This window comes from Setaria italica, chromosome II, assembly GCF_000263155.2.
Source record: "Setaria italica strain Yugu1 chromosome II, Setaria_italica_v2.0, whole genome shotgun sequence".
Lineage (NCBI taxonomy): Eukaryota > Viridiplantae > Streptophyta > Magnoliopsida > Poales > Poaceae > Setaria > Setaria italica.
The window spans coordinates 8,641,157-8,653,661 of NC_028451.1; the positions used below are offsets into that span (position 1 = coordinate 8,641,157).

The following is a 12,505-nucleotide window of genomic DNA, read 5'->3' on the forward strand; positions in this document are numbered from 1 at the left end:
AAACTAAAAGAAAAATTCGCTGACATCATAAATGCTCTGAACAAATGCTGGGCTCGATTCCTTCAAACTCACAAGGGTGATTTCGAGGAGCATTTTATTTGGAATCTAGATTTCCCAGTATGTGTTGAATTTTCACATCTCGTGACACTTCCTTTAATACAACAAATATTTCATAACTTTTTTCCATATATATAGTGTTCGAGATAGGTGGAGGGTACTCATTTATGCGGATACTACGTTTGTGACTACATCCACAACTTTGTGGGCCCGAACCGTATCACCGAACACGAATTAACCGTACATATTTCAATTCATATGCTTATACTTCAAAAACCAATCCATATGTACATACTTAGAAAAATTAGATTAAGTATTTCAATTCATTTGCTTGTACTTCAAAAACCAATTCATTTGCATGTACTTAGAAAAATTAGATTAAGTATTTCAATTCATTTTCTTATACTTCAAAAACCAATCCAATTGCATATACTTAGAAAAATTAGATTAAGTATTTCAATTCAAAAACCAATTCAAAAACTAATCCATGTGTATATCCATGTGCAATTCATATGCTTATACTTCAAAAACCAATTCAAAAACTAATCCATGTGTATATACTTAGAAAAATTAGATTAAGTATTTCAATTCATATGCTTATACTTTAAAAAAGTTTTATTTGTTCAACAAATTTAGATTAAGTATTTCTAATTCATTTGCCGATGACACAGATGATGACTAGGAAGGAAAAACTCGTTGATACCGAAGTTTTCAGGGCAATACAAGATCAACTATGTGGATTTTTTCTTCTGGACGAGGTTACAAATCCTGTGAAGGAGTTTCATAGTAGTGGATCTTAGCTAGTGCACAAACCGGACTCGGGTTCAGATTAGTAATTAATTACGATATGTGTATGCATAATATGTCTATATAAATATGTGTAATATTATTCATATATGTGTATGCACAATATATATATAATATTATCTCAAATGTTATATTAAAGATAAATAGAACTTTACATATATTAGCGTATTACAACTAGTATATGTAAAGAAACTAATACGAAATACAAATATAGAATAAAGTAACAAAAAATAAGGAAAAAAAGGAAAAAAATAGTACCGGTTGGGGATACCAACCGGTACTAATGAGGGCACACCCTCACGTGGTGTGGAAGCCCTTTAGTACCGATTATTTGAACTGGTACTAAAGAATCCCCTCTAGTACCGGATGGCCAGTACCGGTTGCACAACCAGTACTAGAGGGGGGTTTAGAACCAGTACTAGAGGCGATTTCTCCGGTAATGATTTCATCAATTTAGTAAGTAATATACTCATCGCGCAGGCATGGTTCATCCGTGCAACGCAGTGACGCACTGAGTATATATGCGAGTAAGGTTTGCTACGACCAGCTCGTCGTCATCCTGTCGTGGCCCTTAGGAGCGAGGGAACACATGCCTAGTCATTGAAGCAGCTTCCCAGCCATGAAGCAGGCAAACTTATTGCTCTGGGAGTACTCATATGGCACGGCAGCCACTGTGAGCAGCCGCTCCAGCACCTCCTTGGCCCGGTCAGGTTCCTCAGTCTCGCACTCGAGCTCGTAGCGTGTCCCAAAATCAAATCGCGTCTCGTCGAGCTCCAGCACGAGCCCCAGACCCTCGCCGTCCTCCTCGAGCTTGTAGACGGCACGCGTGTTTCGGAAGCCGCCTAGGCAGACGAACGGCGCGGCATCCCTGCCGACGCCGTACTCTCTGGCGACAAGCTGGATGATCGAGGAGTCAACACCACCGAGGCGCGCGGGGTCATCGGCGCACGCAAGGGCGAGGGTGGTGTCGATGGTCTCCACGATCTCTTCAACGCGGCTAACGCCAGCGTCGATGCACGGGCGGCGCTTGAGCACAAGAATCGCGAGTGTGGGGGCATCGTTGGGTCCGTAGAGGCGGACGCGGAGCTCGGCATTGGCCGTGGCGAGCGGGCACATAGCGGCGTCGAAGAAGAGGTTCCGCTGGGGGTGGATGCAATGGAGGCGTGGTGCGAGGAAAGAGGATAGGCGGCGGTGAGCAGCAGCATCGGGGAGACGGAGCTTGATCTCAACCTCCATAGGGTGGGGGGTAGGGACTACGGTCTCGGGTTGGTGATGGGGGTCGAGGTGGACATTGGGGCCGATGCGTTGAGCCTTGGTGGGTTCGGGGGGCGGTAGGTGTGATGAAGGGGGTAGGAGATCTGCCTGCCGGGTGCTGGGTTAAGAGTGGTGTAGCCGCTCGGGGCGGTGGCTGCTGGGGTGCTGCCTGTTGGAAAACTTACGCTCAAGCTCTTCCTAAGCACTAGCTGAGTAGCTAGTGTCACCTAATAACTAATACCAGCAACATACACAACTCACGCAGGAACACAATAGCAGCTCACGCAGGGCACTAGCAGAGCACACTCGCTCAAACTAGGAATGCAAAACTGAAAACAAAGCTAGCACACTAGAGTAAGTACATAACTCTGGGCACTCCTTCAAGGAGGCCCGGTGCTCCTTATTTATACAAGAGCTCAAGCACTATTCATCGAACAACGATGGGTGTGTGCCCTCCCAACAGGAGGCATCACCATCGCGCTACAAGCGCGTTCGCTAGTGCTAGCACTACTCCACAACACTCATCACTGCCGGCTCCCAAATTCGGCAGTGACCGGGTGTCCCATCACCGGCGGTGATGACTCCATCATCACCGCGGGTTTGTATCTCAAACTGGTGGTGATGATGGACACCATCACCGTCGGTGTATTCCACAACCCAATGGTGATGAGTTTATTTCACCGTCGGTTTGAACCGACTATGATGAGCTTTTTCAGAGGAAAAAAATTCAGAAATTTAATTAGAATCACCCATTTGACAGCAAAATACCTCCAATATATATATATATATATATATATATATATATATATATATATATCCTTTAACGAATCATGTACGAATGACACTAATAAATTCATTTTAATTATATTACCACTCGATGACAATATATTATGTAAGTTATTACATTTGAGATGTGCCAGGGCGGGTTGCACACGTGCTCAGTTTGGTTTGAGGGAAAAAGGCAAATGTGTGCACATTCAAGATGCATCTTTGTCTTTAGTGTTTTATTATCACTACTTTCTACAATGTAAAGTTCCTAGATATTTATTATTTCAAATAACAAAGCTGTTGTTTCATTTTATATATTCCACACAGCATTATAAGTAATATATATACACGGATACTTCTACAAATCCTTGGGGGCTTATCCTTAAAAGTTGTAAAAGATGGGCACCTTTCTATTCATCGACGAAACCTCATAATCCTATGGAGCCCAGATGCTCATCATATTGAATCTTATATATTTCTATTTCATAAAACGAGTGAAAAAAAGTCGAACTTGGCTAGATCAAATTGTACGCAAAGAATATTAAGCAGGAAACGATGCTTATCAGCAGGGGGGCGACACCTTTAACGATTCTGACTCCACTCACACTTCCTTTTGTAAAAATTATAAAGTTTTATGCTGAAGAAAAAAATTAATATTCTTCCTTAGCAAAACTTACAGCGTACAGATTCTTTATTTACTTTTTTTTCAACTACTAGGAAAGGACCCGTGCGTTGCCGCGGGAAATATGGGAGGATAAACAATAATTCTAAGGCCAAATTTAAATTACAATTTTCAAATCAAACATTTCTAAGAAAACTTTAGACTACATGCACACCAATATTTTAAATCACCGGCTATGAGATTCAGCAACAACTGCTAAAAACACCGCTATATCCTGCTATTTCTATTGTAGTTAACGTAGCGGCACCTCTCTAGAGCTGCTACAGCGCCGCTATAGCTTCGCTACAGCCCACTATTTAAAACGCTGGTGCACGGTCTAAAACTTGACATGATGAGTGGATTACTTGGCACATGAAATCAACCATGGACTAAATTTATTCCATCCTTTCTATCAACCTTCATTGCATCTGATCCGCTGTTTGTGCCGGAGTGCTCGAGCCTTTTACGCTCGACCTGTCCAGAGCATGGTTTAGTCGTGTCCCCACACGATGGCCTTCCCCATCACACCTCCCTGACCTAACTACCATCAATCACCGCAGCCCTTTAGTCTCTGACCACATTGTCTCATCCTGTCACGACTATGCTCATAGCTTGCGATAAGGCTACTTACAAAGGCGGACCTAGGATTTGAACTTTGGGTAGGCCTAACAAAAAAAATCTAAATGCAATTCGGTATAAACCAAAACACAATTCGTCAATTCGGTAACACAAATACAAAATTCTCCAATAACACAAATAGAAAATAACCAAAAGTATGATAATGTATTTAAAATGTCTCCTAATAATACATTAAATTCAATAACTAAGTTTCGAAGTTGCATAAATTACAATATAAAAAGTTTGAACTTAAGATAAGTATCATATACAAATTGTTGCTGCCGTGGATTGACTATTTATTTCCCACGTGTTATTTTAAGCGAAGGATTTGCACAGCTTATTAAGATGTAGTCTGTTTTTGACACACAGGACGCATGCCAAAGAAAGGTAACCAGGAAGGCAAGATTATTTGTTTCTCATACAGATGTAAGAGGCATGGATTATTTGTTGGGCCGGCCTCTGAAATATACATGTAGTCGAAAAGAATTGGGCTAAATTTTTGGGTAGTCCTGGGCCTATATGGACTACCTGCTGGGCCCCCTATGGCTACTTAACCGCATGGCAACAAATTGCTGCCTACAGTCATTATGTTTGTTTAGTTTTTCACAGTTAACTTTACCTTGCTATATGGAAGGAGATTCTGTGAAATACTTGATCTCTACTTTTTGTTAACAGACGTTTTTTGTTACAATTTATGCATTCAGTTTTAATCCGATTGCTTAATCCATGCTAGTAGTTTTTAAACACAACTTTTCACTTTTATTTGATATATTGCAAACTAACCAAAACAGAGAAAATTGATAGGCCAAACAAAAATTCCCTTTGCTCAGCACGTGGAGTAGGAGGAAGTGGATGGCAGATCCCCCCTCCCCCTCCCCCGCCCCCCGGACTGAGCACTCCGAATCCGATCCCAACAGGAAGAAGGAACAATGTGGGGCATCGCTGATCGCAGTGCGCGCCAGCTTCGCAGCCAATGATCTCCAACAGACATCATTCCCTTTTTGCTTGCACATGGTTTCCGCACCACTCCCCCACCCTACCCGCTGATAGGGATGGAAATGTGAAAATGGATATTCGAATTATCCAACATCGATATCCTCTAAAATGACAATATGAATATCCATATTCATATTCGAATTTTAATGTGGTACTAAAATGGATACAACCAAATTTGTTTTTCTTGATTTTCTCTATCCGATTCCACATTCGTATTCAACAATATCCAACACTATCCGTATCCGACCATACGAAACTATTAGTTATCTCTATAACTAATGATAAATGATGTTAATTTAAATATAAATAATGAGAGTATATCATTGAAACTATTCAAAAGTTATCTTTATAACTAATAATTAATGATTTTAATTTTATTATTACCAATATAGTATCCATAAAACTATTTAAAAATTATCTCTAATTTTAGTGATCAATGTCATTAAATTTAATAATAAATATATATGAATATTCAATTTACTTTGAAATACTCTACTTTATCTATCTAACAATCAAAACTTTTTTTATAAATTTTTATTATTCATCGATAAATGTTTATATTTGTTGAAATGTATATTTATCCATATATTAATTTTTTTATAAAGTGCACTATTCTGAATAATTATTAATTAATGTAATATTTTCATGAGCTATCTTTGTTTGCACTTGTTAGGTCTAGTTGTATAATGATTTGTTTATTCAAAAACCATCAATAAACAAAATAGGTACATGTTATCTTCAAATCGAGTAAATATCCGATGGATATCCAAATTCGAGAAATTCTTTTTATATTTGTATTCGAGAACATCCGAATTAGTATTCGTATTCGACTTAAAATAAGGTAAAAAGTGCTATCCGAATTCGATTCCATGTGGATCCGATCCAAATTCCATCCCTACCCACTAGCCCCCCATTTCTCCAACCCCATGGTCCCCCTAAACCCCAATTAACATATACATAATTTTGTGTAAACAAAAGTTATACACAAATATTATAACAAAAAATTATGAAAAAAATATTTATATATCACAAAAACATGCAAACAAATATTTGTACAACCAAATTATGTAGCAAAAAGTTGTGCTAAACATATTTTGTAACAAACTTATAACTTTTCCAAAAACAACTGTAACAAAATTATGTAGCAAAAAGTTACGCGAAACATATTTTATGACAAACTTATACACATAACTTTTCCAAAAACAATTGTATAAAAAGCTTTTCCAAGAAAAAGAGCTTTGCAAAATAAAATTGGAGAAAAAAAGTTGTGCAGATGCAAATCGGGGAAAAATTATTCATATAACTTTTTCACAACAGCAACATTTTCACATTAAAAGAAAAAAAAATAGGCTTGCCGGTGCCAGTGCCGTGTCGTGTCGTAAGCTTGAAGCCAACCCTGCTCCATGGGCTCTGCCAGGAGCCAGAGGTCCTCATCTCCCCCACCAAGCAGGCCTGGCTCTAGGGGAGGGGTAGGCCGTGAGACTGCCCGGGGCCCATGGAGCTGGGGGCCAAGACCATATAGGTAATTAGTACATATTAACCATTTGAAGACCCATCACAAAGCATCCCATGCCGTAGGTAACTCTCCCTTCCATTCCTATTCTACGTAACCATCCATCGAGCGGAGGGCAGGCCGCAGGTGACATTTCGTTTGATCGTTTCTTACCGCCATGACCCTGCTTACCCATCGATGTGCTCTGGCTGAGGAGAGGAGACACCCGCGTCGAAAAAGATCTGATTGGCTCCTTACCTGGCGAGGCGGCAACCAGCAATGGCAAGGACATCGATCCAATTTGCTCATCACAGTAAGAAACACACCGATTGATTAGTATTTTCAATTTTTTTTCTTATTTGTTTTTTTCTTATAATTCAATGTATTTATTTGAATATGATAGATGTTGCCTAAGAAGCATTTGTCGGGTGCTCAGAAAAGAAAAAAAAGGAAAACAAGAAGATCAGTTCGTAGAATCATAGAGAGGTGCTCTTCATAAGTTTTTTACAGTTTCAAATAATGCTAAAGTCAGTCAAGATTAAGGATCCTTATTATTAAAAATTAGTTCAACAGGCCCTTATCTTCTTGCTTGCCCAAGAGCCCTTAAAATTATAGAGCCGGCCCTGCCACCAAGCCTCGCTAGTGGCCATCGCTACCGCCGCTCGGCTCGTCGGAAGCCGCCACCGGTCCTCCTCTTCGCTGGTTGCCACCACATGTGGAGCAGGCGGGCTTCCCGGATCCATGGAGAGGCACGCGATGGGTGAAGCCCAAGCCGCCTCTCGGCGGTGATGAAGAAAGGGAAGGAGGAGCCCTTGTCGAGGCGGCCACACCACCCTTCGAAGTTGCTGCTGTCGGGGATAGATCCCCAGTACCCGCAAGGAAGGAAGGAGACGGACTCCTACTAGGATTCCTCTGTAATCCTACTAGGACTCATGCCATGTAATCCTGCTAGGACTCGTCCTTGTAACCGACTAGTAATCCCGCCCGATGGAGTATATAAAGGAGGGCAGGGGTACCTAGATCGGCAGAACCGTCAGAACCACCATCAATTGCCAACAATCAGGCTATGCAACATCCAAGCACAGGGCGCAATATACAACACACCAACAGGACGTAGGGTATTACGCTACTCTGGCAGCCCGAACCTGTATAAATCCGTATCTTGTGTCCTCGCTTTTACCTTCGAGTTCCAGGTCCGGCGAATCCCCACCAACCAATCTACTACCTCGGGGACCCCCCTCGGTAGGTTGCCGGTATAAAACACCGACATCTAGCGCGCCAGGCAGGGGTGACCGTCGAGATCATCGGGCGAGCTTGAAGGACCTCGTCTTCAAAATCAATTTACTTAATGAGAAGCAAGTCGCCGAGTTCCAATTCGAAGCGGAGTCGAGAAGCTTGGGAAAACAATTGGATCACGAGCGATTCCATCCCCAGAGAGCCACAAGTCCCTGCCCAAATTGAATTTGACAAGGCAACGCCAAGGATCGCACCGATCAAGATTACAGCTCGTGCGGCAACACCTACAATCGGCAAGCTGATGCGCCAGCGACAACCTTGACTACTATCGGGGGCTACTCCTCTGTTTTCACACAATTCACAGCGGATTTAGTACTTGGCGGCACGCATCTCCTGTCGCGTCAAGCAGGGATCAAGTAGGAACTTGGTTCGGTAATCGAGTTTGAAACCAAAGCAAGGCATCTCCGAGTCCGAAGTGAAGTTAGCCTACTACACCCCACAGACTAATCAGCAAACTACCAGGCTATCATCGTGTCGTTGTTGTTCCAAAGGCAAAAAGAACATTGCAAAGCTGATTCCTTTTCGACCAAAGCTAGAACTCAAGTCTGAAAGCAGAGCATCATCAGGACCGAGAAAACATGCTGCCGTGGTGCATGAAGAAGATAAAAATTCAGCCTGAAATTGTTATGCACACACAAAGGAGTACAAGAAGACTTCAAGTGCTTCATGGCAACATCGACATCCGGCCGCATACTACCTCGTCAACGACTACTTCAACTTCGCGAGGGCGCTTAGTGACCCACCGACGATTACCTCGACTACTAGTCTCGACTAGAAACTAGTCGGGACAGGCCTTGCACCATCAATACCTAGTCGGAATTGACTCCTACTAGCCAGCTTGACCAACAACCATCGCGCCAGCGACAATCTCGACTACTTCGATGGGCGACTCGCCGACGACTACTTCGACTACGCCGTGATGCTCACCAGCGACTACTCATCTTGACTAGAAAATTAGTCAGGGCGGGCCTCACACTGTCAACAACTAGTCGGAATCGACTCCAATTACTCGGCTTCATCAACAATCATCACAGCTTCATCGACGACCGCCACAGCTTCGTCGACAATCGTCCACGAATCAAACTAAGTCACTTTTCTAATTATTTTCTGGCTTGTCTTCCACATGCGGGGCAACACACCGACTACTTATTTGTGTACGCCTCTCGATGGGAATTAACCTACAGAGCTACACTTTGCCAACTACTTGCCGGAGGGCAGCAAACTCTTGAGTACAATTGTGCTCTCTTTTTTATCGCAGCGATGACTACTCATTTTTGTATTCTCTTAAGGTCACTAATCTCCTTGAGTAGAACATGCCTTAATTCGTGAAAGCCTCAGGAGCATCTGTCATGCCTAAGTGCCAGCACACATACATGAGATAAAGATCTCAGCTATGCAAATGACAGTGCCCATACGTGTACAAGAGACAAAGATCTTGCCACATAGTGGTTGCAGCTAACGAAGACTGAGAGCCTAAACGTAACTGGCTGACTACTCGGGAGAAATATGGACAAAATAAGAGCATGACACAAATTATTTATATTGATCACCGAATAAATTCCAGTAGTTTCAATATTCCACAAATATGCTACATAATGTATGCATCTCTTCTTTCAGGTCAAGCTTCGGCGACGATGCTCCAGGACGCTAAGCGTACCTCCAAAGGTACCGCTAGCTTCCATGCTTGGGGGCTAAGCGCCAATTACTACTCCGAATATCTCCAATGGCTCAGCTTGTTTCCAAGCTCGGGGGCTAAGCACCAATAAATACTTGGCGTGGCTCCTCCGGCTCACCTGACACATAAGCTCGGGGGCTGGACGCTGCAAAACTACTCGGATGATGACTTGCATGAAGATTCAAGATCCTTGAGTTGATTGGGCTGATAAGCTATATCCAATAATTGTTTTTTTTTTCAAGTTGAAAGAAGAAGATTTAAGATTTTTATTAACCCTCAGCCTGATTCTACGATTCAACCTAAGGCTTGAGGGCTACTCCATATGGAGTGCGACTTTGTCACCCTCCATATATGAAGATTATAGAATCAAGACGATCAAGGCTTTGAGCACACTATAGCCTCATGGCAGCTTTGAGAAACTTTGAAGATTCAGCCAAATGAAGTACTCGAAGAGCACCAAAACTACTCGGTGAGAATCTTGAAACTACTCAAAGACTGCTGCATTCAACTACCTCTAGAGCTTCTATCCCCGTGTCTCCAAGTAGTGCTGAGAGAGGTGTGAGGGGAGAGAGAGAGAGAGAGAGAGCCCATGAAAGAGTAGGAAAAGTAAATGATGCAACATGTAGGCCCCACCACGTGGTGTGGTCACGAAGCTTCACGGAAGCTGCATCAGTCGCGAGCGAGCACTCGCTCGCAGATTCAGCTTTAGGGATGGCTATCGGGTGGGTCTGAACTTGAGACCCACGAATTTTAGACCTGATGGGGGTGGGGGCAGGTCCAAAATTCCCCCCACGGGTCTCGGGTTCGGGGGCCCGAGATAGGGTGGGTGTGGGGTCGGGTTACGAATTCCCCCCATGGGGGTACACAGAGCCTGAATCATAGTAAATTTGGCCCACGAAGCACAACTGCACATTCATAATATGGCCCATGAAGCACCATCCTCCTCCTGGGCCTCGAACTCCCACACCTCCCGTTCTTTCTAACTTACCCCGTCACCCACGCTGCCTCCCCTTCCCCATCTCTCACCTGCTCCCCTTTCTCCCCCGTCTACCTCCACCACATCCCCAGTAGCGGTGGTGGCCGATGAACCCCCCTCCCCCTCCCCCGCCGCCCAGGCAGCGCTCCATCCCACGAGGCCACCACAGTGGTTGCCGGTGAGCCCCTCCCTCGGTTGGCCCTGTCCCTGGCGACGGATGGCATGCTAAGCTCCTGCACCTCATGGCCGCCTCATCGACAACTCGGGTGTTAGGGCCCTATCGGGTTCAGGGGCGGGTGAAGTTTTTAACCCATTTGTTGTTTTGGGCGGGGGGCGAGGCGGGTTTGTGGCTCGGGTTTCGGGGTGGGGTCTGTGAAAGCTCCACCTGACCTTGACCCATCCCATTGCAATCCCTATTCAGCTTTGCGAACAATGTGCGACCCGTCTATGACATGTTCCTCAACCGACCAAATCATGAAACATTACTTGTTTTAGAGATGTTTTCAAATCACAGTAGCACCTCACTGTTGGTAGGCGAAAGAATCCTAAATTTTGTGAGTTAATGACAACATACCTAATGGGACCAATAGGGTCTTTCACTATATGTTGACGCCCATTTTTGACTAGGGTCAACAACGGAAGACAGAGTCCAGAGCCGATGGGGCCCAAAGGACTCCGAGATAGAAACGTGTCTCCGTCGAATAAGGAAAAACGCAAAGGTTTATTTTAAGTAAGTTTTATAATTTGTAACAGTTCACTTCGTGACCGACCAAGACTTTAGCTTGTTTTCCGGGTATAAATATACACCTAGGATGTTGTAGTCAATCTATCAATTAATTAATCAATACAACTCTTTTTTTCAGCTTCACGCAACCAAACCCTAGGAGTAGATTAAGAGTAGCTTCTTCGACGAGTTCTTTCTAGTGCGCAGGGCTGCATCGGCTTCGACCTCCAACAAGCTTGTAAGTACTGTCTTTATTGGTGTCGGATTTAGTGACTGGCAATCCACCAAGGGGGTGCCCAGGTGGTAGATTTGTAGGTGCGGGAGATCGTAAGACTAAGAACTCGAATGGTAACACAAGGGTGCAAGGTTTAGATAGGTTTGGCCTACCAAGGAGGTTTAGCACCCTACATATTATGTTCTAGTGGATGGTATTGCTCGTGTATGATCAGATGTCCTCTGGTGGTGCCCTTGGCTCCCTTATATAGTCCGATGACCTAAGGTTACTAGTCGGATTGGATCTAATCCTAGTTGGTTGTTACAAGGGAATCAATCTAAGTCGGTTTACAAGATATACCTCGTGATATCCGAGTGGGATTTGATTTGCCCGGCCTCCAAGTTTGTGTTCCACGTGGCTTCATATCTTGGGCCGCACGCCAAGGTCGAGCAGGGCCCACTTGCATAGCCGGCTAGTATACTGGTCGGTGGGGACTTGCTCTTGAGCCTTGAAGCGATTAAGGTAATCGGTCCAAGGGTCAAAGATTAAAAGTCCAGCAATAGATGCCATGAAATTGAGGAGCCCAACCCTCGAGCGTGAGGGCTAGTGGAGCCACGAAGGCATGCAGACCAAAATTGGGCGCCCAGGCCCCAAGTGTGAGGGCTGGTAGAGCTACGGAGGCACGCCGATCAAAATTGGGTGCCCAGCCCCCGAGCGTGAGGAATGCTGGAGCCACGGAGGCATGTCGACCAAAATTGGATGCCCAACCCCCGAGCGCGAGGCCTGGTTGAGCTACATAGGCACACCAACCACAAATTAGGCGCCCAGCCCTCGAGCGCGAGGACCGATGCAGCCATGGAGGCACGCCGACAAAAATTGGGCACCCAGCCACTGAGCGTGAGGAGTGGTAGAGCCATAGAGGAAAGTCGACCAAAATTGGGTCCCCAGCCCTAGAGTTCAAGGACTG

The 12,505-nt window shown here is 44.2% G+C and overlaps 1 protein-coding gene across 1 annotated transcript; it reads right to left on the reverse strand.

Moving 5' to 3' along the window:
* Positions 1 to 1,004: 1,004 nt before the first annotated feature.
* Positions 1,005 to 2,479, reverse strand: LOC101761284 (triphosphate tunel metalloenzyme 3). The gene has a single exon (XM_004955828.3). It carries the CDS (start codon positions 2,098 to 2,100, stop codon positions 1,462 to 1,464), a length of 639 nt encoding a protein of 212 aa, XP_004955885.1. The 5' UTR covers positions 2,101 to 2,479; the 3' UTR covers positions 1,005 to 1,461.
* Positions 2,480 to 12,505: the final 10,026 nt, after the last annotated feature.